At 44.4% G+C, this 23,860-nt stretch overlaps 1 protein-coding gene across 2 annotated transcripts in view; it reads right to left on the bottom strand.

Annotated features, from left to right (window-relative positions):
- Positions 1 to 6,989: 6,989 nt before the first annotated feature.
- LOC115469959 (leucine-rich repeat protein SHOC-2) overlaps positions 6,990 to 23,860 on the bottom strand; it is a 176,597-nt gene continuing 159,726 nt past the window's right edge. For both annotated transcript variants that reach the window (XM_030202759.1, XM_030202760.1), the window contains exons 5-8: positions 18,699 to 18,821; positions 13,687 to 13,824; positions 8,775 to 8,892; positions 6,990 to 8,305 (exon numbers count right to left, since the gene is read on the bottom strand). In XM_030202759.1, coding sequence (XP_030058619.1) covers positions 8,097 to 8,305; positions 8,775 to 8,892; positions 13,687 to 13,824; positions 18,699 to 18,821 — 588 coding nt within the window. In that variant the 3' untranslated portion in view covers positions 6,990 to 8,096. The remainder of the gene's footprint in view (positions 8,306 to 8,774; positions 8,893 to 13,686; positions 13,825 to 18,698; positions 18,822 to 23,860) is intronic.

Raw genomic sequence — 23,860 nt, 5'->3', positions numbered from 1 at the left:
ACAGGGTAATTAAAATCTCCCATTATTATTGCGTTGCCTACTTTATTAGCATCACTAATTTCCTTTAACGTGACTGCGTCCGTCTGCTCATCCTGGTCGGGTGGACGGTAGTACACCCCTATCACCGTCCTTTTCCCCTTAACACTTGGAATTTCGATCCACAGTGATTCCAAGGGGTCTTTTGTTTCCTGCAGAATTTTCAATCTATTTGATTCAAGGCCCTCCTTAACATACAATGCTACCCCTCCACCAATTCGATCCGCCCTATCACTACGATATAATTTGTACCCTGATATAATGTGTCCCACTGGTTATCCTCCTTCCACCAGGTCTCAGAGATGCCTATTATGTCCAATTCTTCTTTCAGTGCAATATATTCCAATTCTCCCATCTTATGTCTTAGGCTCCTAGCATTTGTATATAGATACTTCAAGCTAGGCTTGTTATTCCTTATTACAGCATGTTGATTACTTGACAGTACTAATTTGCTATCTTTTGTCCGGTTTTTGGTTTTTTTTTTTATTTATGGACACTGAATCCACTACAGTCTCTTTTTCATACTATCAATAAACCCTTTCTCAGTTTGGGCGATATCTTTGCAAGATAGCTTATTCCGAACCATACGCTTTTGTGCGACTGTCGGCCTTTCCCCCGTTCCTAGTTTAAAAGCTGCTCTATCTCTTTTTTAAATGTTGATGCCAGCAGCCCGGTCCCATCCCGGTTAAGGTGGAGCCCATCCTTTCGGAATAGGTTCCCCCTTCCCCAGAATGTTGCCCAGTTCGTGACAAATCTAAAACCCTCCTCCTTGCACCATTGTCTCATCCACACATTAAGACTCCGGAGCTCTGCCTGTCTCTTGGGCCCTGCACGTGGAACGGGAAGTATTTCAGAAAATGCCACCCTAGAGGATCTGGATTTGAGCTTTCTTCCTAAAAGTCTGAATTTGGCTTCCAAAACCTCTCTCCCACATTTTCCTACGTCATTGGACTAACACGGCTACTACAGCTCTCTGCTGTAATTTCAAAACCCTTACTCCACAACAGCAGGGCGGGGAGCTGGGATTCACATATATTCTTTCTACAGACACCGTAACAGTCTGGGCCTGAGGCTGCACTATCATGTTTATAGTTATACAGCCAAGAATGTTCTTTACATGTAGAGACTCGTCAAATATATTTATACACTGAACTAGATATCGGTATAGAATAAAATATCAATTCCCTCTGCAGCTCCATATGACCATGGACAAGTCACTTAACCCTCTGTTGCCCCAGGTACAACAGTGGTACAATGTACTACCTAGACTGTGAGCCCAATAGGGACAGACTCTGTACCTGTAAAGTGAAACTGTAAACCGCTTCGGTCTAAGCAGTATATAAATACTCAAATGAATGAATGAAAAGGCATGGATGTTATCTGGTGACAGAGCACTTGCGTTGTGTTCCTACTATGACTGAGGTAGTCTCATTTTACAGGCAGGGGGTATTTAGAGATGAATGTGTGTTTATTCACCTCCCTGTTTCCTAACACTCTATATTTGCTTCCCACCAGAGCCACCGAGGGGGGGGGGGGGGGGGTGGAGGGGGCAGATTCCCCCGGGCCCGGCCTCCAAAGGTGGCCCGGCATCAGGGTCTGTCTGTCTCCTGCTCCTGCATTAACGCAATCACTCAATCTGCAGCCCCTCATTACCCCTTACGTTCCTACCCGAAACCTCCACTCACAGGTCAAATCCCTCCTCTCAGTACCCTTCTCCACCACCGCCAACTCTCGCCTCACCCTATGCTTGCAATAAACTCCCTGAGACCTTACGCCAAGCCCCCTCCCTGCCCATCTTCAAATCCTTACTCAAAGCCCATCTCTTCGATGTCGCCTTCGGCACATAACCATTATACCTCCATTGAGGAAATCTAGACTACCCCAACTTGACATTTCATCCTTTAGATTGTAAGCTCCTTTGAGCAGGGACTGTCCTTCTTTGTTAAACTGTACAGCGCTGCGTAACCCTAGTAGCGCTCTAGAAATGTTAAGTAGTAGTAGTAGTAGTTTCAACAGAAGCAGGAGAAAGAAAGGTGCTGGGCCCCCCCCCCCCCCTTAGAGGCTGGGGAGGAGCAGACAGGATTCCAAATTGGATTCGTGGCCCTTGGTTTGGCTGTCAGAGGTCCCCAAGCTGTGCCAGCAGAAGCCTTCCTCCAGCACTGTTCTCTGCCGCATTGCCTGCCCTGCTCAATGCTTTCCCCTCACTTTCGGCTCCGGCCTCCCCAATCTTTCAAGTCTGGCTGCATGCATGAAGGGCAGGGGCGTAGCCAGGCAACAGATTTTGGGTGGGCCTAGGCAAGAAGTGGGTGGGCACCAAGTGTTCTTCCCTTGACCTACCACCCAAAAAAAATCTCAGTTGGCGGGAAAACGCTTCTTTCTACCTTAGCAGTCTGCAGCAGGCATGCGCTGAAAACTGAGCATGCGCAGGTGCTGGTATCCTGGAGAATAGCGTTTTCATTACCATCAGGGAGAAGTCTTCTGCTGGTGAGCTTGGGATCCCCACCTGCTACTGCTAATACGTGTGCTGCTGTTGGGTGGGCCTGAGCCCTAATTGGGTGGGCCCCAGCCCACCCAGGCCCACCTGTGGCTACGCCACTGATGAAGGGGTGGCCTGAACGAGCAAGCAAAGGAGAGGCGGCGACTGCATCCTGAGTAGAGGGGGGGCTGGGGGGCAGTGGTCCTGCCCCAGCTGTGTCTCTCGGCAGCCCTGCCTCCCACAGGACCTCTTAGGTGGCTTCATGACATGAAAATCAATCAGTCACCTGCTGCAGGCTGCTACAGACTGAACACCTTAACATTATGTCCTAAAGTGAAACCTGTTAATCCTGCATTCAGTGCTGAGAGAACATGGCACCAGCGACAGGTACAGAGTGCATTTAGCATCAATGACTGCAGCGGAAGACACTGAAAGACAGTCAAATAATTTCTGCAAGATAAAACTGTAAGATAAAATTTAAATAAACATTCAAGAATAAAAAGCAAGCACATGTACAACATTTTACCCTTTGTTATATAACATAAACACCTGTTTCACTTGAGCATACCAGATAAACCATAAATCAGGTTATTTAACATTGGAAACAGGAGAGAAAAAAAACTAAGCTTACAAAGTGAGTGAAATAAAGACCAACAACCTTCTGCTAATTAAACTGGCTTCAACTGTCTACCACTTTCTGTTCATTTTCAAGATATAAACAGGATGGAGTCGGTCCAGAGAGCGGCTACGAAATTAGTAAGCGCTCTTGAATGCAAAAATTATAGGGACAGGCTTATGAACCTCAACATGTATACGCTGGAAGAGAGGAGGGAGAAAGGAGACATGATAGAGACATTTAAATATCTCAAGGGCATAAAATGGACAGCCATACCATGGTCTGACCCTTCACTGGCGAACGAAAAAATAATTCTCAATACAAACAAGATCAATCAACTTACACCACAAGAGGCAAAATAGACCCACCAACATTTTGGCAACAACTCTATAATAACGAATGGACAGCATCAACAGATTCAACCCAATTTCTACAGGATTGGGACAACAGATGCAGAACCATACTAGACCACATAGCACCACTTCAAATCAGAACCTCACATAGAAAAAATTCAATACCATGGTTTAATGAAGAACTTAAAGAACTAAAAACACAAGTCAGAAGGTCAGAGCGGGCATGGAATAAGAAAAAAGACGAATCTGCATTTAACAACTGGAAGCAGTTACTAAGAAAATACAAATACGCCATCAGACAAACTAAAAGATCTTACTATAAAACTAAAACCGGACCGGGTTACAAAGACACACATAAACTCTTCCAACTTGTAAATAAACTACTGAATACAACTCCGATCACCTCTAACAACGTGGATACTCCATCAGCAGACAACCTTGCGAACTACTTCAAAGAGAAAATTATAAAGTTACGACTCACATTACCGACCAACTGACTATGTCAACCTCCTTGAATGTTTAGACCCATTACCTGGGGAATATCCAGCTGACCGATCATGGACTAACTTTGACACACTATCAACCGACAATACTTTTCGACTGCTTAAAAACTACGCCAAATCGCAATGCAAATTAGATACCTTCCCTAGCAATCTTATAAGATCTGCCCCTCAACAATTCAAAACTGACCTCATGAGACATCTGAACTACATGCTACAAAAGGGTCTCTTCCCAAATGATAAATGTTTGATAAAGTGCAAACATTTATAACTGGCAATAACATACTTCTTTTGCAATTCATACATTTAACATACATTTATAACTGGCAATAACATACTTCTTTTGCAATTCGACATGTCCAGCGCCTTCGACATGGTCAACCATGGAATACTTTTACACATTCTTGAATACTGTGGTATTGGAGGAAACATTCTTAACTGGTTTAGAGGATTCCTGACAATGAGATCTTACCAAGTAACAACTAAATCGACGACATCAGCCCCATGGACACCTGAATGTGGAGTTCCCCAAGGATCCCCCCTTTCACCAACCCTGTTTAACCTAATGATGATACCTCTAGCCAAGCTGCTAGACAATCAAAACCTCAATCCATACATATATGCAGATGATGTCACGATCTACATCCCGTTCAAACGTGATCTAAAGAAAATTACCAACGAGATCAACCAAAGCTTCCAAATCATGCACTCCTGGGCGGATGCATTTCAGCTAAAACTCAACGCAGAAAAAACACAATGTCTTATCCTTACCTCACAATATAACACAACTAACTTCCCCACCATAACCACCCCAAACTTTTCCCTCCCCGTCTCTAACACTCTGAAAATTCTTGGAGTCACCATAGATCGACATCTCACAGTTGAAAACCACATGAAGAATACAACTAAGAAAATGTTCCACTCCATGTGGAAACTCAAAAGAGTAAGACCTTTCTTCCTGAGGGCCATTTTTCGAAACCTAGAACAATTGATGGTACTAAGTCATCTGGACTACTGCAATGCACTTTATGCTGGATGTAAAGAACAGATTATCAAGAAACTTCAAACCGCCCAAAACACCGCAGCCAGACTTATATTTGGAAAAACAAAATATGAAAGTGCAAAATCCCTAAGAGAGAAATTACACTGGCTCCCTCTTAAAGAACGTATCACGTTCAAGATTTGCACGATAGTTCATAAAATCATCTACGGAGATGCCCCGTCATACATGCTTGACCTAGTGGACCTTCCACCCAGAAATTCCAAAAGATCTGCCCGTACTTTTCTTCATCTACACTTCCCCAGTTGCAAAGGATTAAAATACAAACTAACACATGCGTCCAGCTTTTCTTACATGAGCACGCAGTTGTGGAATACACTACCAAAATACTTAAAAACAATTAATGAAATAACTAACTTTCGCAAATCGTTGAAAACCTATCTCTTCACTAAAGCTTACCACAAGAATCCATAACAAACCACAACATACTACCACGACTCCCTGATAATGATGGCCTCCATTCTATACCTGTTTGATTACATCGACATGTTAACCTTGTTATTCTTGACATCTTTGTAACACCAATTGTATTTCTGTACCCTGAAATGGCGATGCCTTCACAGGTATTTGTAAGCCACATTGAGCCTGCAAATAGGTGGGAAAATGTGGGATACAAGTGCAATAAATAAATAAATTTATGTACAGGAAGAGAGCCTTTTCCAAATGAAGGAGAGCTCTGGAATGAGGGGGCATACAACAAAGTTAAGAGGGAATAGGCTTAGGAGTAACCTAAGGAAATATTATTTCACAGAAAGGGTGGTGGAGGCGTGGAATGGCCTCCCGGTGGAGGTGGTGGAGTCGAGGACTGTTCCAGAATTTAAAAAGGAATGGGATAAGCATGTGGGATCGCTTAGCAACAGGAAGAATTAGGGGTTACAGAGGATGGGCAGACTGGATGGGTCATATGGCCTTTATCTGCAAAACATGCTTCGCTCTAAACAGAAAACATCGCTTCCCAAGTTTCTCCAAGTCTGGAATGTAACTGCCTTTTGTTTTAATTATTATCCTGGCACTGATAAAAAATATCCCCAAATACTACAAATGTAAGCTTTACTGAATCAGGGAAAAGAGCCAAAAAATGCTCTAATAGCATCCAAATTAATCAACACTCTCTCATCAATATTCACTCAAAAGCGTGAGGATAAGAGAATGATTGTGGTGCTGAACTGAAAGTTGTCTCAGGAGTGCGATCAGTCCAGCAGCAACACAGACACTGAGCAGACAACTGTCTTCATACACAGAGGTGGGCTGGTAGAAAGAAGTGAATCATAGCAAAAGAAAAGCAAATCATACTGTCAGAACCAACTGTAAAACGGACATGAACAGCAGTGTTTCAAAGCTAACCACAACAACCATTTGTGGTAGAAGAATTAGGAGCAAATTATCTGCTACTATTAATCAAAAAGCTATTATTCCTGCCAGATCTCCTGGCCTTGTTATGAGAAAAGGTTAGGTGTTAGCAATCCTTGGTATACAGAGAATTTGAGATCTTTAAAGGTTAATTGTAGGAAGTTAGAAAGTACTTGGAGAAAGAAAAGAGATAATCGGTGTTATGATAACTGGAAATTTAGAGATTAAACACTACAAATATTTGGTTCAAGAAAGAAATATGAGGATAAGATAGAAAACTCTGAGAACCCTATGAAGGTAAACTTCCTTGTTTACTCATTATTTGTAGGACTTTGTAGTATATATATAGTGTGTATGTATATATATCATGGTATATATATATATATATATATATATATATATATATATATATATATATATATATATATATATATATATACCATGATCTGTTCCATACATATTATGTTGTATGTATGCACCTTAACGCAATACCATTTGTAATTCTGTTACCTGGAAATGGCAACCGCCATTACGGCAAATGTAAGCCACATTGAGCCTGCAAATTGGTAGGAAAATGTGGGATACAAATGCTACAAATAAATAAATAAATAAAAATACAACTTTACACAAGTCTCTTTGCTGAAAAACTCAGCTTGCGCTAGCAAAGGATCTCGACCCTCAGAAAGGCTCACTTCTGACATGCTGGAGCCATGACAGATGGAAGAAGTAGGAGAAAGATTAAAGCCTGTTTCATATATCATGCAGAATCCTAAGCGATTCCTAATCAAAGTTACAACTGAAAACTCAATGCCACATTACACATTGTCCTCGTGGCCTCACCGCCTCTCCTGGCTGCAAACAAGAAATGGAGAAAACCCTCCCAGGCCCCCTTTCTATTCTTCCCTCAGTCTCCCACCCCATCTGTTTAGTCTTCATAGGGAGATAAATCACGACTGCCCTACTGGTGCTGTTTTTCAAAATGCTGTTGGTGAACCTGAGATGTACGGTCTGTTTTCTCATTGGACACAGCCTCTACATCAGCATTTGTGACAGTCACTCTTGACATCATAAAGGCTATAATTTATAAATACATTTATCATAGTGTAGTGAGAAAATATTATACATAGGCTTGTTCAGTGGTGATTTCTCACCAAGCTCGTATAAATATAGTCAATTAAAACAGAGCAAATCATAATCCAATGATTTACTCTAACTGTAAACAATATAAAAACATCAACTGTTTAAATCATAAAAAATAAGTTAAAAAGAAAATCCAACATTAGGGTCCTGGATACTGAAGGATTTGAGGAAGGAGTGTGCACAGGTGACAAGATACTCAGTACGTCGACTCCTGTATTTGATGCATTTCCTTTACAGACACAAAAGGGGAGAAAATCTTTAGTACCTCCGGCCCAAAGTTCTTGTGTAGAGACTGAAAGTTGATCAAACAGTGATAAACATCAATTTCTTCCCTTAGCTGCGATTACTGTTGAGTTTGTTGGCAATTGATTTCAAAGTAATTGGCATCTGCAGATTACCCACTGAATACCCATCCATCATATTCAGCAAAGGAAACTTAGGTATTTTCTTTGCAGAAGAAAAAGAAATCTAAATGGCTATGATTCCTCTATCAGCGGAAACACATAACACAGTCTTAATAAATGCAGTTCGTGTTTTGTACAGTGTTTGGGACATCAAACTTGGATCAGACCATGGCACGGTAAGGGCCCTGCATTTTTAAGAACTGAATGATGAAGGAGGGGCCCCCGGCAACAATCTGAGGTGGGAGGTGGCTGAGCGGACAGTTCTCAATACTCATGATTGACAGTTTGCTGCAGAGCGCCAACTCAAAGGGCAGACTGTGCAAGTTGGGGTTGTCATTCAGGTAAAGCTCTTCTAGATTCTCCAGTGTACCTACATAAAATTATATGAACAAAGAAAAAAAAAAACATTATGTAGAATCAGCAAGACATTCTGCCAGTGCAAACATTTATAATCTTGATAATGCACTACTGCACAGAGGAGAATTTTACAAAGATTTTTTTTTTTTGGCATAGTGAGTGCTAGAACTTGGTCCCTTCTTTACTGGCCAAGGGCTCAAAAGTAAGTCTCCAAAGCTAACCCTTGCAGTGCTGCTTAAAAATTAAGTCTTATTCTTTCCTTGTCATGTGGTGCAACCTGAATCAGCTTCATGATTTGCTGGCAGTACATGACAGGAAGCTTAAACCAGGTCCCAATTTTTCACACTTTGTATCTGAACCCCATGGTCAGCCCCATCCCATAAGTTCTTGAGGCCCAGGGTCAGCCTCATCTCATCAGCTCAAGCCCCAGTGTCAACCAGAACATTAAATAATCTGAGGATGATAGTTTAGGGGGCTCTTACCAATTTCTTCAGGCAGGTGTGTGAGGAGATTCTCTCCAAGACCAAGATGTGTCAGGTTGGTAAGGTGTCCAATCCCTCTTGGTAGGATGGTCAACTGATTATTAGTCAGGACTAATTTCTAGTTAAAAATGAAAAAAATAATTACAGTATCATTAGAGAGAAAATGAGGTGCTGCTTTCCTGCTCATGGAATATAGTGTTGGTAGTGATGTGTTGGGATCATGGAATGGTGGGCAGGGATCCGTGTGATGCTGGACTGGACTTTATGAGGTGGAGTACTATGAAGTCAAAAGGGAAATCATGCTGCATAGCCATACTGTAACTGTATGTTTTTCTTCCATATCTGTGCTCTTATACATCTAACTTAAATTAGCTCTAGATACAGTCTCCATAGCCCTTACCCAGGATTACAAGGGAAACCTGGCAATTCTCACAGTTCGTTTTCTTCATAATCCCTGGAGATGCTTCAAACCTCAGTTCACAGGCCAACTTAAACATAATAAACATCCAATTTTATTATCAAGGCTGGCAGTAAGTCTTGAGGCATCTGGGTTTTCCGTGGGCACTAGCCATGGCTTAGGACTGGGTTTGCCCTCTAGTTATGCTTGGTAGAATTCCTGCCAGATGGCTTTACCAAATTCTGTTTTCAGCAACCTCCAGCCCTGGGGGAGGAATGGACAACCCATGCTTTGCTCTTGGCCCAGTATCTACTTTAGGGATCTCCTGGCCCTAGACTGGGTAGCCCGTTTACTCCAGCTGAATAACACTGAGGGATTTCCCCTCTCTCTCTCTGGCGGATTGTTTCTGCCCTATATTCCTCTGTTGCCCTCGGGAAGGTTTTTGGCCCCACTGCTTTTCCTAATACTGGGTCAGAGTCAGAGCTGTCCATCTCCCCTGTTGGTGGAAATGCAGAACTACATTTCCACTAATTCCTAGGGCTTTCTTCCTGCACCAGGCTGCAGCTGCCTATTCCTTTGGAGTTTCTTGAAGCCACCCTGCCCCCATTACCATTCTTTCCTTGGGACTTTACCCAGAATATGGCTGCTACGTTTTCAAGTATACTTCTTTCTGTGACTCATCTAAGCATTTTCCCTGACTCTTAGATAGTGTTTCAAGTGATCGTGAGGGGAATAATCTGCCTTTATCTTGCTCTCTCTTCATGGATTCAGGTTTAATGGCCCAATAGTTCCTTCCACTCTAGGAATTCCTGACCAGGTTTCCTCTACCCCTCATGGTTCCCAGCCCATCCTGAGATTCCTCTACGTTCCTCACCCATAACTAAGACAGAAACCAATGTGACTTGGTCACAGTGGTGACCTGAGGGGGCATCAGTGCCGCCAAGGAAACAGATCACAGCAGAAGAGAACTTCCAATCAAACTTTCTCTGAGTTAGCTGAATGGAAGGATAACGTAGAGACTATCAGGCTCATTTTCGAAAGAGAAGGACGCCCTTCTTTCGACACAAATCGAAAGATGGGCATCCTTCTCACAGGGTCGCCCAAATTGGCATAATCGAAAGCCGATTTTGGGCGTACCCAACTGCTTTCCGTCGTGGGGACGGCCAAAGTTCACGTGGACGTATTGGAGGTGGGACTTGGGCGTGCCTAACACATGGGCGTCCTCGACCCATAATGGAAAAAAAAAAAGGCCATCCCTGACGAGCCCTTGGACAACTTTACCTGGTCGTGTTTTTCTTACGACCAAGCCACAAAAAGGTGCCCGAACTAACCAGATGACCACTGGAGAGAATTGGGGATCACTTCCCCTTACTCCCCCAGTGGTCACTAACCCCCGCCCATCCTCAAAAAACATCTTTAAAAATATTTTGTGGTAGCCTCTATGCCAGCCTCAAATGTCATACTCAGGTCCATGACAGCAGTATGCAGGTCCCTGGAGCAATTTTAGTAGGGGCAGTGCACTTCAGGCAGGCAGACCCAGGCCCATCCCCCCCCCTAACCTGTTACACTTGTGGTGGTAAATGTGAGCCCTCCAAAACCCACCAGAAATCCACTGTACCCACATCAAGTTTCCCCCTTCACCCATAAGGGCTATGGTAGTGGTGTACAGTTGTGGGTAGTGGGTTTTGGGGGGCTCAGCACACAAGGTAAGGGAGCTATGTACCTGGGAGCAATTTATGAAGTCCGCTGCAGTGCCCCCTAGGGTTCCCGGTTGGTGTCCTGGCATGTGAGGGAGACCAGTGCAGTACGAATGCTGGCTCCTCCCAAGACCAAAGGGCTTGCATTTGGTCGTTTCTGAGATGGGCGTCCTTGGTTTCTGTTATCGCCGAAAATCAGAAATGACCAAGTCTAGGGACAACCATCTCTAAGGACGACCTAAATGTCAAGATGTGGGCGTCCCCGACTGTATTATCGAAACGAAAGATGGACGTCCATCTTGTTTTGATAATACGGGTTTCCCCGCCCCTCCACTGGGACGTTTTGCGAGGACGTCCTCAGCAAAACTTAGGCGTCCCTTTCGATTATGCCCCTCTTTCCAGTTACTCCACATTAAATCTGGCCATTAATCCATAGTAAATGCAAATCTTTACCATATTTACCCTAGATTATAAGCCCTCTGTGAGACAGATCCATCTACAATACCTTCATTTAAAACCAGGGGCGTATCTGTGTGGGGCCACAGGGGCCTGGGCCCCCGCAGATTTCGCCCTGGACCCCTCTACCATCGACCCTCTCCCCCTCCCTCCCTCCCTCCCTCCCGCCCGTCACCAACCCGTCGCCGATCTTTGCTGGTGGGGGACCCCAAGCCCCCACCAGCCGAAGTCCTCTCTTCCGTGCATGATGCAAGTTGCAACGTTTCGCTTCCTGTTCTTCTGAGTCTGACGTCCGTCAGACTCAGAATTTGGAACTCAGTCTGACGTCCTGCGCGTTGTACGTGCAGGACATCAGACTCAGAAGAACAGGAAGCATTGCAACTTGCAGCCTGCATGGAAGAGAGGACCTCGGCTGGCGGAGGGTTGGGGTCCCCCGCCAGCAAAGGTAAGTGACAGCAGCGGGGGAGGGTTGGCGGCGGCGGGAGGGGGTGGAGAGTGTCATTGGTGGTGAGGGGGGGGTCTGGCATTGGTGGGGGGGGTCCGGAAATGGCGGGGGGGGGGGGGAAATCGGTGGCGCCGGGGGGGGGGGGGCTAAAATTTGCCCCCTCCCTCTGGCTCTGGCCCCCCCTCCCGCCAGAGTCCAGATACGCCCCTGTTTAAAACTCTCCTCACAGGTTTGGAAAGGCATTTCATGAAATCTAAATGCAATCCAAACTTGTTTTCCATGTGCAGGATATTATCCAAGCACTGCACACAAAGATCATGCTATCACCTTACAGTTTGTATATCATGTGAAAGCAGATTTTTGTTTCTAATTCTCCCATCAATGTTGACAGCTAGTCTCAGGTGTTGAGATTGTTTTACGGTTACATTTATTACTGTGTTTTGTTTCTTCTTAATATCATCCTGCTGTTTGTGGTATCACTGATTTTCTGGGAATGAATAATGATTAGTACACCGCATTCATGCTGTTGTGGTAATGTGGTGTATCAAGTACTCAAATAAATAAATTGGATTTTAGGGTGCCAGTTTCCTCCTGTACCTTTGTGCTTCCATAACTGGAATAAGCCTTGATTGAACTACCACGCTATTAACATTTGTTCAGAAATTCCAGGAATCTGTTCCTGGTTTTTTTCTTTTAACATTCCTTAGATGTAATCCTTGGCCAGGAGTCCAGCAGTGATTCTCTCAGGAACTTGGTAGTATGTGTTCACCCAAGTTCTCTCTCCCCATTCCCTCCCAGTCTTAGGTCTTCCATATAGCAGTGCATGTACTTTCTGCTGACTCACCAGCAATGGCGTAGCTATGTGGGGCCACAGGGACCTGGGCCCCCTCAAATTTCCTCTGGTTTTGCTGGCGGGGGTCCCCAACCCCCGCCAGCTGAAGCCTTGTCCAGCGCCAGTCTCCGGTGCTGCCGCGTTGCCTGCCCTTTCTTCCCCCTCACGTCCTGCACGCTCCTTTTAGTAAAATTGAGCATCCTCAGTTTCATTAAAAGGAGCATGCAGGACATGAGGGGGGAAGAGAGAGCAGAGCAGGCAATGTGGCAGCGATGGAGACCAGCACTGGAGAAGGCTTCAGCTGGTGGGGGTATTTGCTGCAGCAGTGGGTGGAGAGCGGCAGGGCGGCGGCAGACAAAAATGTGCCCGCCCACCTCAGGCTCTGGCCCCCTCCCACCGAAGGTCTGGCTACACCCCTGCTCACCAGGCCATCCCCCAAACTATTGTCTGAAGATATGCTATATAGTATCTCTATATATATAACCTACTAAGGGGAGGATGGTGCCTGTGTTTGCAACTAGGGAGGATGGCAGATGCACTCCATTGGGCGAGTTTGGTGGATACAGGAACTGTTAGCTACACAACGTGCATTCAGAGACCTGACTGTAGGCCGAGGATTACTACAGAGGAGTTGGGAGATGACGCTGTCAGCCAATACACAGCAATGAGACCAGAAGGAATCTGGAAAGCAGGTGGCCTCGACTGCAAGGCCATGGGACTGGAGGGGAATATCTGTGAATCGGTAGCTGGAGAACAAGGTGAGGCTGTCAAGAGTTAGATTGTGCAGGAGGCGAGGATCTGGGTGAAGGCAAGGCAAGATTGCCCAGGACAGAGCTTCTCAGGTTTGACAAGGATGGAGGGGATGTAGGAAACCTCGGGGGGAATTTCATCAGACGTCAGCTAGTACATGTCTAACACTAATAGCTAACACAAGTTCAATCAAGTTATAGCTGATTTCTGTGGCCACAATCTTCATGTCAAGGTCTACCATCAAATTCCAGTTTTTTTGTTACTAGTTTTATTGGCTTTTCAGTCTAAGCAATTGAGTGCAGACACCAAAAGGTTAACGAAGAGAAAGCTTTTACCTGCAAGTCCTTAAGATAGGCAATTTCATTAGGGAGAGATTCAAGTTTATTCTCTTCAAGATCCAACTCTCTCAACTTCCTTAGGTTTCCAATGCCATAAGGAAGCTTCCTCAGAAGATTGTTTGACAAGATAAGAACCTTAAGAAAAAATAATATGAACAACACTAATATAATGCAGCAGATTCTACTACTACTACTTAACATTTCTAAAGCGCTACCAGGGTTACGCAGCGCTGTACAATTAACAAAGAAGGACAGTCCCTGCTCAAAGGAGCTTACAATCTAAAGGACAAAAAGTGCAGTCAATCAAGATTGAGGCAGTCTAGATTTCCTGGATAGAGGTACAATGGTTAGGTGCCGAAAGCGACATTGAAGAGGTGGGCTTTGAGCAAGGATTTGAAGATGGGTAGGGAGGGGGCTTGGCGTAAGGGCTCAGGAAGTTTATTCCAAGCAATCTCCAATAGGAGCAACATTCCATGTAGAAGTCGGCCCTTGCAGATCACCAATGTGGCCGCGCAGGCTTCTACATGGAATGTTGCTAGTGGAATAACAACATTAACATTCCATGTAGAATCTCAAATAGTAGCAACATTCCATGTAGAAGTCGGCCCTTGCAGATCACCAATGTGGCCGCGCAGGCTTCTGCTTCTGTGAGTCTGACGTCCTGCACGTACGTGCAGGACGTCAGACTCACAGAAACAGAAGCCTGCGCAGCCTTCTACATGGAATGTTGCTAGTGGAATAACAACATTAACATTCCATGTAGAATCTCGAATAGTAGCAACATTCCATGTAGAAGTCGGCCCTTGCAGATCACCAATGTGGCCGCGCAGGCTTCTACATGGAATGTTGCTAGTGGAATAGCAACATACTACTACTACTTGACATTTCTAAGCGCTACTAGGGTTACGCAGCGCTGTACAATTTAACATAGAAGGACAGTCCCTGCTCAAAGAAGCTTACAATCTAAAGGACAAATGTACAGTCAGTCAAATAGGGGCAGTCTAGATTTCCTGAAAGGTATAAAGGTTAGGTGCCGAAAGCAACGTTGAAGAGGTGGGCTTTGAGCAAGGATTTGAAGATGGGTAGGGAGGGGGCTTGGCGTATGGGCTCAGGGAGTTTATTCCAAGCATAGGGTGAGGCGAGGCAGAAAGGGCGGAGTCTGGAGTACCAAAGGTATTCACTACAGAGCTTCTACGGCCACACACTAGGGTAGGCAAATTAACCTGATTCTTAGACTAAACAAAAGCAAATACATCTAGGGCTTCTGATTTTCAGTTATTTAAAAACATCCCCGGTGGAGAACATGGGTTTTTCATTATGACCAAAATCTCATCAAAATTGGTTCTGGTGTCATGATCAAATGACATTATCCGGTTGCTCTAGGACAAGAGGCATCCAGTGAAATGGGTGTATTGTCCTCAAAAGCTCATCCCTCAATAAATCAGATAGTCTGTAAGCTGCCACCAGCCTGTCAGTTTCGCTGCTAGATAAACAGCTGCTTTACCTCACTGCAGTTATGCTTTTGTAAAAGAGAAATATTTACCAAGGAAGGTCTCCCTAGGTCTGGCATATGGGATCGAACTGAAAAGTGGCAGAAAAGAGTGTTAAGGACGTTTTCTGGAAAAATGATGGCCCCAGTCAGTGGCATACCTAGCTTGTTTGCCACCCAGGGTGGGTTGCCACTGCGCCCCTCGCTCACAACGTGCATCACCCCCCCCAACCCCCCTGAGGCACGTCACAACCCCTGAAGATCACCAACTTCACCCTCCCTAAAGCACAACACCCCCACCACCCTTCCTCCTAGTAAAGCGGTGCGTGAAGCAGTCGTATGCTGTCAGCTCCGCCGGTCCCCTGCCCCGAAACAGGAAGTAATATCAGAGGGGGCAGGGGAGCGGCGGAGCAGACAGCTGCACAACTGCTCCATGCACCCCCCTCGCTGCCTGTACCTGGTGTGGACCGTCCCGCCCTTGGTATGCTACTGGCCCAAGTATTCAACAGGATTTCACCAGGTGGGGCACTGCCAGGGTGAAGTCTGGGCAGTTAGGTGGCACTTTGCCCAGTTAGCTATGCAGGTATGGCACTGAATATCAGTCAAGGAGGTCTAATTGACAGAAGAAGACGGGAGTGTGCTAGGCCCATTATCTGGCCTGAAGCCAGTAGGTGGAGCTTGCCGCCAAACAAAGTAATGTATTTTGAGTATATCAAGATGGCGGCTGCTTCGTAGGGAAGCAATTAAACCTCCTTGGGTATATCTTCGATATTGGTCATACCTGTGTAACTTCTGGCACCATCGCTGACCCAGCTATTCAGTGCTGGTGCCCAGATATGGCCCCGCACTGCATCTGGGTCAGAATTAGCCTGTGGCAATCAGCATTTATAAAAATGCCAATTGCTGAAGGCTCAATATTCAACCTGTTTAAAGGGAATGGAGCTACTGTGGCAGTGTGAAACTATGTGATACTTTTCCCCAGTGGCGTTCCTAGGAGCGCTGACACCCGGGGCGGATCGCCGATGCGCCCTGCCCCCCCTCCCGTGCAGTGCAGACCCCCCCCTGGCAAAAGGACACCCCCCACCCCGGCGAAAGAACCCCCTCACCCCCGGGTGCACGCCGCTGGAGGGGTGCCGCGCGCCTGTCAGTGTCGTTCGTTTCCATGCTCCCTCTGTCCCGGAACAGGTTACTTCCTGTTCCGGGGCAGAGGGAGCATGGAAACTAACGACGCTGACCAGCGCGCGGCACCCCATCAGCAGCGTGCACCCGGGACCGCCCCCACCGCCCCCCCCCCCCTTGGTACGCCACTGCTTTTCTCTCTTTACAATTCCTCTTACACATAGAAATGCATTTCTCATGGTTAGAAGGCCTATGTCACCCATACTGTGCCAGAGCATTTCACAACATGGGCACATGATAAACAAGTTGAAATTCCTACTTCCCTCTTTACCCTCTATTGCTTTCTCATAAATAGTTTATGCAAGATCAACCTAGCCAAACAGTGCTGACGGGGCTATTTTCTGTGGACCTGTCAGATTGAAAAGAAAGGTTTGTAAAGCTAAAACCACTATTAAAGGGAAATTGGGAACACGGAGGAAGTATAGCTCTACACGCTAAGCTATTCTGATTGGAAAAAAAAAAACAAATAGTGTGTTTTATCAATGAAAATTTTTGAGAGGACGTGTCTGTGCTATTCCAACTTCAGCTACTATTACAAGTTATCAAACCCTAGTTACAACAGTTACCAAACCTAGGTCTTGTAGTAACTTTGGGTTAACTGGGCCTGTGTGTGCTGGGAAAAACTTACAAGACGCTGTTTTCTCTCACTTACCAGTTGGTACAACGTCCTCCCAACTCAAAGGGAAGCTTTTCAAGCTATGCCATAAGCAACAACACTAACAATAGCATTAAATAGAGGATGTGGAAGGATAAACAGCACCAACACCACCATTAATAAAGGTTGTGGAACGATAAACGAGAGCATAAATGAGCACCAACACTACCATTAAATAAGGGATGCGGAAGACGTGGAAGGATAAACGAGGGAACCAACAACGTCATTACATAAAGGATGCGGAAAATGTACAAAGATAAACGAGAGCATAAACAAGAGCACCAACACCACCATTAAATAAAGGATACGGAAGATGTGGAAGGACAAACACGAGCACCAACACCACCATTAAATAAAGGATGTGGAAGATGTGGAAGGACAAACAAGAGCACCAACAACGTCATTAAATAAAGGATGCAAAAGACATGGAAGGATAAATGAGAGCATAAACAAGAGCACCAACACCACCATTAAATAAAGGATGCGGAAAATGTGGAAGGACAAACACGAGCACCAACACCACCATTAAATAAAGGATGCGGAAGATGTGGAAGGATAAACAAGAGCACCAACAACGTCATTAAATAAAGGATGCGGAAAATGTACAAAGATAAACGAGAGCATAACCAAGAGCACCAACACCACCATTAAATAAAGGATGTGGAAAATATACAAAGATAAACGAGAGCATAAACAAGAGCACCAACACCACCATTAAATAAAGGATACGGAAGATGTGGAAGGACAAACACGAGCACCAACACCACCATTAAATAAAGGATGTGGAAGATGTGGAAGGACAAACAAGAGCACCAACAACGTCATTAAATAAAGGATGCAAAAGACATGGAAGGATAAATGAGAGCATGAACAAGAGCACCAACACCACCATTAAATAAAGGATGTGGAAAATGTACAAAGATAAACGAGAGCATAAACAAGAGCACCAACACCACCATTAAATAAAGGATGTGGAAGATGTGGAAGGACAAACACGAGCACCAACAACGTCATTAAATAAAGGATGCAAAAGACATGGAAGGATAAATGAGAGCATAAACAAGAGCACCAACACCACCATTAAATAAAGGATGCGGAAAATGTGGAAGGACAAACACGAGCACCAACACCACCATTAAATAAAGGATGCGGAAGATGTGGAAGGATAAACAAGAGCACCAACAACGTCATTAAATAAAGGATGCGGAAAATGTACAAAGATAAACGAGAGCATAACCAAGAGCACCAACACCACCATTAAATAAAGGAAGCGGAAGATGTGGAAGGACAAACAAAAGCACCAACACCACCATTAAATAAAGGATGCGGAAGATGTGGAAGGACAAACAAGAGCACCAACAACGTCATTAAATAAAGGATGCAAAAGACATGGAAGGATAAATGAGAGCATAAACAAGAGCACCAACACCACCATTAAAGGATGCGGAAGACGTGGAGGTACAAACAAGAGCATTAAAAATGCCATTAAATAAAGGATGCGCAAGACATGAACAAGGCTGTTCACCTAGGTCCCGAACCCTCACTGTCTACATTTATTTAGCACATTTTTGTTAAAAAGCACAAACCATTTTTTCCCAGCAAATATGCTGACTTAACATATAGTGTGCAAGGTCACTAGCACCCTGTGACTAAGAATGTCACTTGCATGTCTCCCTTTTTACTCACCTCAAGAGAAATCAGTCCTGACACATCCTCTGAAATTTTGCTGAGCTGATTAGTAGCCAAGTTCAATTCCACCATATTAAGCCAAGTCCCAAAATCAAGGGGAAGTGATGATAGCTGATTGTCCTGTTATCATAAAACAAAAGTATTTTGCTATCAAGCTCACAAAAATATAAGATGTTGCATGGTGAAGGTAAAGAAACAATGCGAAGCATCAACCGCAGGGTTACTACCATCTATCTTATAACACCAGCACCAAGACAAAATTAGACTGTTACATGTGTGCAACACACACTTCTGGAGGCCTCATTAGGCAGTATACACATGGAAGACTGGTCAATACTGGTAATAGAAGAAACTTCACAACACATCTAACACAAGGCAGTAGACTGCACAGGGTTTCCACTTACTGGATACATTTTAGATAAATGCCATTAAAAGTGTGTTTTCCCCAGACATCCTGGAGTCCTGAAGAACTTTAACGTGCAAAAATAAAAAGCTGCTCTTTGCAAAACTTACTGTTTAAGGAAAGCGCAAGAACAGATTAGTAAAAATCCTGATGCCCAGACTTGTGAAACGAGTCTTGAAGGGCCTGACATTCAGCCCCCAGAGGTATGTGACATCAGAACCATACTCAGTCATGGGCTGGACTGACTCTGGATAGTCAATGCTGGGGGCCTGTGTGGCTCCCAGAACTGAATATCCAGGTTGCAGTGGTCACCCAGCCTTTTAGCTGTCCTACTACTACGACAAATCATTTCTATAGCGCTACCAGTCATATGCAGTGCTTCACAATTGAACATTAAGCAAAGACAGTCCCTGCTCAAAAGAGCTTACAATCTAAATCAGGGCAGACAGGACAAATAAGGGATAAGGGTAGGACAGACAGATAGGACACAAAGGGAAAAGAGACTATTGAAGAGAGGAAGACAAGATAAAGGTTACGAGCAGGTGACAAGTTAGGAATTAAAAGCAGCATCAAACAGGTAGGCCTTTAGCCTGGATTTGAAGGCGGCCAGGGATGGAGCTTGACGTAATGGCTCAGGAAGTCTATTCCAGGCATAAGGTGCGGCAAGATAAAAGGAACGGAGTCTGGAATTAGTGATGGAGGAGAAGGGTACAATTAGGAGAGATTTGCCTAGTGAACGGAGTTCCTGGGAAGGAGTGTAGGGAGAGATGAGGGTGGAGAGGTAGTGAGGGGCAGCAGAGTGAATGCACTTATAAGTTAATAAGAGGAGCTTGAACTGTACACGGAAACAGATAGGGAGCCAGTGAAGTGACTTCAGAAGAGGGCTGATATGGGCATAGCGACTTTGGTGAAATATTAATCGTGCAGCAGAATTTTGAACAGATTGAAGAGGAGAGAGATGGCTGAGTGGAAGACCTGTGAGAAGCAAGTTGCAATAGTCCTAATTTTATATGGTTATTTAGCCAGTTAGCCGACTGAAAATCACGGCTAACCTGCTCAGTAGGTGTTCCACCCATGCTCCTCCCCTAATCTAACCAGTTGGAGATGGCCGTTAGTGGAGACATAGGAGCCGACTCTGTGGGTGCTTGAGCACCCCCAATATTGAGAAAATTCCTTGTATGTGTTCAAGGAAGGGTTATTTCCACTGGGCTTAGCACCCCCAATAATTTGGAAAAGTTGACTCCTATGAGTGGAGATATTCAGTAGCACTAACCGGTTAAGTGCTGCTATCAGGTGCAGGAGTCACTCAGTGGGGTTTAACTGGGTAGGAGCCTAGTACCAAAAACGAATACTTACTTTTGGTAGCAGAAAAGTAGACAAATAGTTTATAAAAGGCTCAACAAATACTGAGCCTTTTATAAAACTCCCATAGTGCTTTTCAAAGATACATGTGTATATAGAGTTAGCACAAAAGTGTTGATGATTTTATAAACAAACCCATCCAAATAATTAGCATTTCCAAATCAGGAACAGAGAGGAAGAGGTTTTATGAATTTGCTTCATTTTATTTAAAAGTAACATTTAAATTAATTTCAGCATTTATGTCCTGCTTAACCATCAGGTTCAAAGCGGGTTACAACTAAAAAAAACATAAAAGTACAGACAAACAATAAAACTCCTATAAAATCAACTGAAAACAAAACAGGTAATCAAAAGACAAATACTTTCAAAATAATCAGGTCTTCAAAGCTTGCTGGAAGTACATATAATCAATCGTCTGATTTCAGAAGGTAAACTATTCCAAAGTTCAGTAACTTTTCCATACAAAGTTCTTATTTTTTAGTACTAAGCAACAGTGTAGAGGAGATGGAAATGCCAAACGCATTGTTCTTAAACAATGAGCAGTCTGATAGATTGATATTATCAGGGGCATTTTCGAAAGAGAAGGGCGCCTATCTTCCAACACAAATGGGCGTGCTTCTCTCAGGGTCGCCCAAATTGGCATAATCGAAAGCCGATTTTGGGCGTCCTCAACTGCAGTCCGTCGCGGGGATGACCAAAGTTCATGGGGGCGTGTCGGAGGCGTAGCGAAGACGGGACTGGGATGTGCTTAAGAGATGGGCATCCTTGGCTGATAATGCCCTGATGAGCATTTGGTCGACTTTACTTGGTCCATTTTTTTTCCAAGACCAAGCCTCAAAAAGGAGCCCAAACTGACCAGATGACCACTGGAGGGAATCGGGGATGACCTCCCCTTACTCCCTCAGTGGTCACCAACCCCCTTCCCACCCTAAAAAACATTTTTTTTTTAATTTTTGCCAACCTCTATGCCAGCCTCAAATGTCATACCCAGCTCCATGACAGCAGTATGCAGGTCTCTGGAGCAGTTTTAGTGGGTGCAGTGCACTTCAGGCAGGCGGACCCAGGCCCATCCCCCCTACCTGTTACACTTGTGCTGGTAAATGTGAGCCCTTCAAAACTCACCGAAACCCACTGTACCCACATGTAGGATGCCCCCTTCACCTGTAAGGGCTATGGTAGTGGTGTACAGTTATGAGGAGTGGGTTTTGGGGGGTTTGGGGGGCTCAGCACTGAAGGTAAGGGAGCTATGCACCTGGGAGCAATTTGTGAAGTCCACTGCAGTGCCCCCTAGGGTGCTCGGCTGGTGTCCTGGCATGTGAGTGGGACCAGTGCATTACAAATGCTGGCTCCTCCCACGACCAAATGCCTTGGATTTGGTCGTTTTTGAGATGGGCATCCTCGGTTTCCATTATCGCCGAAAACCGGGGACGACCATCTCTAAGGTCGCCCATCTCAACATGTAGGTCGACCATCTCTAAGGTCGACCTAAATGTTGAGATTTGGGCGTCCCCGACCGTATTATCGAAACGAAAGATGGACGCCCATCTTGTTTCGATAATAGCGGTTTCCCCACCCCTTCGCCGGGACGTCCTTAGAGATGGGTGCCCTTAGAGATGGTTGTCCCCGTTTGATTATGCCCCTCTATGGGTATCAAATAATCAGGGCACAGTCCATATAAGATCTTAAAAACAAATATCAACAGCTTAAATTCAGTTCTGCACAGACAGGTAACCAATGCAGCTCGCGTAACAATGGTGTAACATCAAATTTTGTAAACCCCCCCCCCCCCCAAAAAAAAAAAAAAAAAATCAAATTTGCTGACAGTTTGAAAAACCTGTAATCTTTGCAACTGTTTAATAGGTAACCATACCAGAGAAATGTTGCAATAATCAAAGAGAACTGAAGTTTGGATAACAAGCTGTAAATGGTGCTTATTCAAGAAATATTTTAACCTTCAAAGTAATTTCAATTACAAAGAAAAACATTCAAATCAAATCATTTACGTGACTTTTCATCGTCAAATTTGAATCCAACCCTTCTCCCAACAATTTAATGCCCTTTTTTATGGAAACCTCAACACCCTGCAGTTTTACTTCAAAATGCTAAGCTAGGACAGAAGATTTCTAAGCTACTTTGTCAAGCAACACTGGCAGAATATTAGGTCTTGCTGTGCAAATGATTTTGGTTATTTTTGGAATAATTTTGGGCTACAGTTCTTTCTGGTCCCAAAACAAACAAACAAAAAAAACTTCATTCTAGTAGTAAAAAAATATAATCCTATTGGAAAGAAAAAAGTCTGACATGCCATCTATTGGGAAATAAATCTGTGCCCAAAATTAGAGCAAAATTCTACATAAATGTGGTTTTGCACATTTTCAGCTACGTATATCTTAGGGGATCTTTTACTACTAAGCCACAGTAGTGTTTTTAGAAATTGGCTGGTGGTAAACGCCGAGATGCCCATTATATTCCTACGGGCATCTACTACTACTACTTATAATTTCTAAAGCGCTGTACACTTGAACATGAAGAGACAGTCCCTGCTCGACAGACCTTACAATCTAATCAAGACAGACAAACAGGACAAATAAGGGATAAGGACAAAGAGTAGCAAGATTCCGGAATCCCAAAGAGTAGCAAGATTCTGTGTAGAATCCCAACAGTAGCAAGATTCCGGAATCCCATAGAGTAGCAAGATTCCGCGCAGAATCCCAACAGTAGCAAGATTCCGGAATCCCAAAGAGTAGCAAGATTCTGCACAGAATCCCACCAGTAGCAAGATTCTGGAATCCCAAACACTACTACTAATACTTATCATTTCTAAAGTGCTACTAGATGTATGCAGCGCTGCACACTTGAACATGAAGAGACAGTCCCTGCTCGACAGAGCTTACAATCTAATTAGGACAGACAAACAAGAGAAAAGGGAATATTAAAGTGAGGATGATAAAATAAGGGTTCTGAACAAGTGAATAAGGGTTAGGAGTTAAAAGCAGCATCAAAAAGGTGGGCTTTTAGCTTAGATTTGAAGTTGGCCAGAGATGGAGCTTGACGTACCGGCTCAGGAAGTCTATTTCAGGCATATGGTGCAGCAAGATAAAAGTAATGGAGTCTGTAGTTAGCAGTGGAGGAGAAGGGTGCAGATAAGAGAGATTTACCCAGTGAACGGAGTTCCCGGGGAGGAATGTAGGGAAAGATGAGAGTGGAGAGGTACTGAGGAGCTGGAGTGAATGCACTTATAGGTCAATAAGAGGAGTTTGAACTGTATGCGGAAACGGATAGGAAGCCAGTGAAGTGACTTGAGGAGAGGGCTAATATGAGCATAACGACACTGGCGGAATATTAGTCGTACAGCAGAATTTTGAACAGATTGAAGAGGAGAGAGATGGGTAAG

Source organism: Microcaecilia unicolor, chromosome 5 (genome assembly GCF_901765095.1).
Source record: "Microcaecilia unicolor chromosome 5, aMicUni1.1, whole genome shotgun sequence".
In the NCBI taxonomy this organism is placed as follows: Eukaryota; Metazoa; Chordata; class Amphibia; order Gymnophiona; family Siphonopidae; genus Microcaecilia; species Microcaecilia unicolor.
Note: the sequence above shows the minus strand (reverse complement) of the source record. Positions and strands in the feature narration are given on the sequence as shown.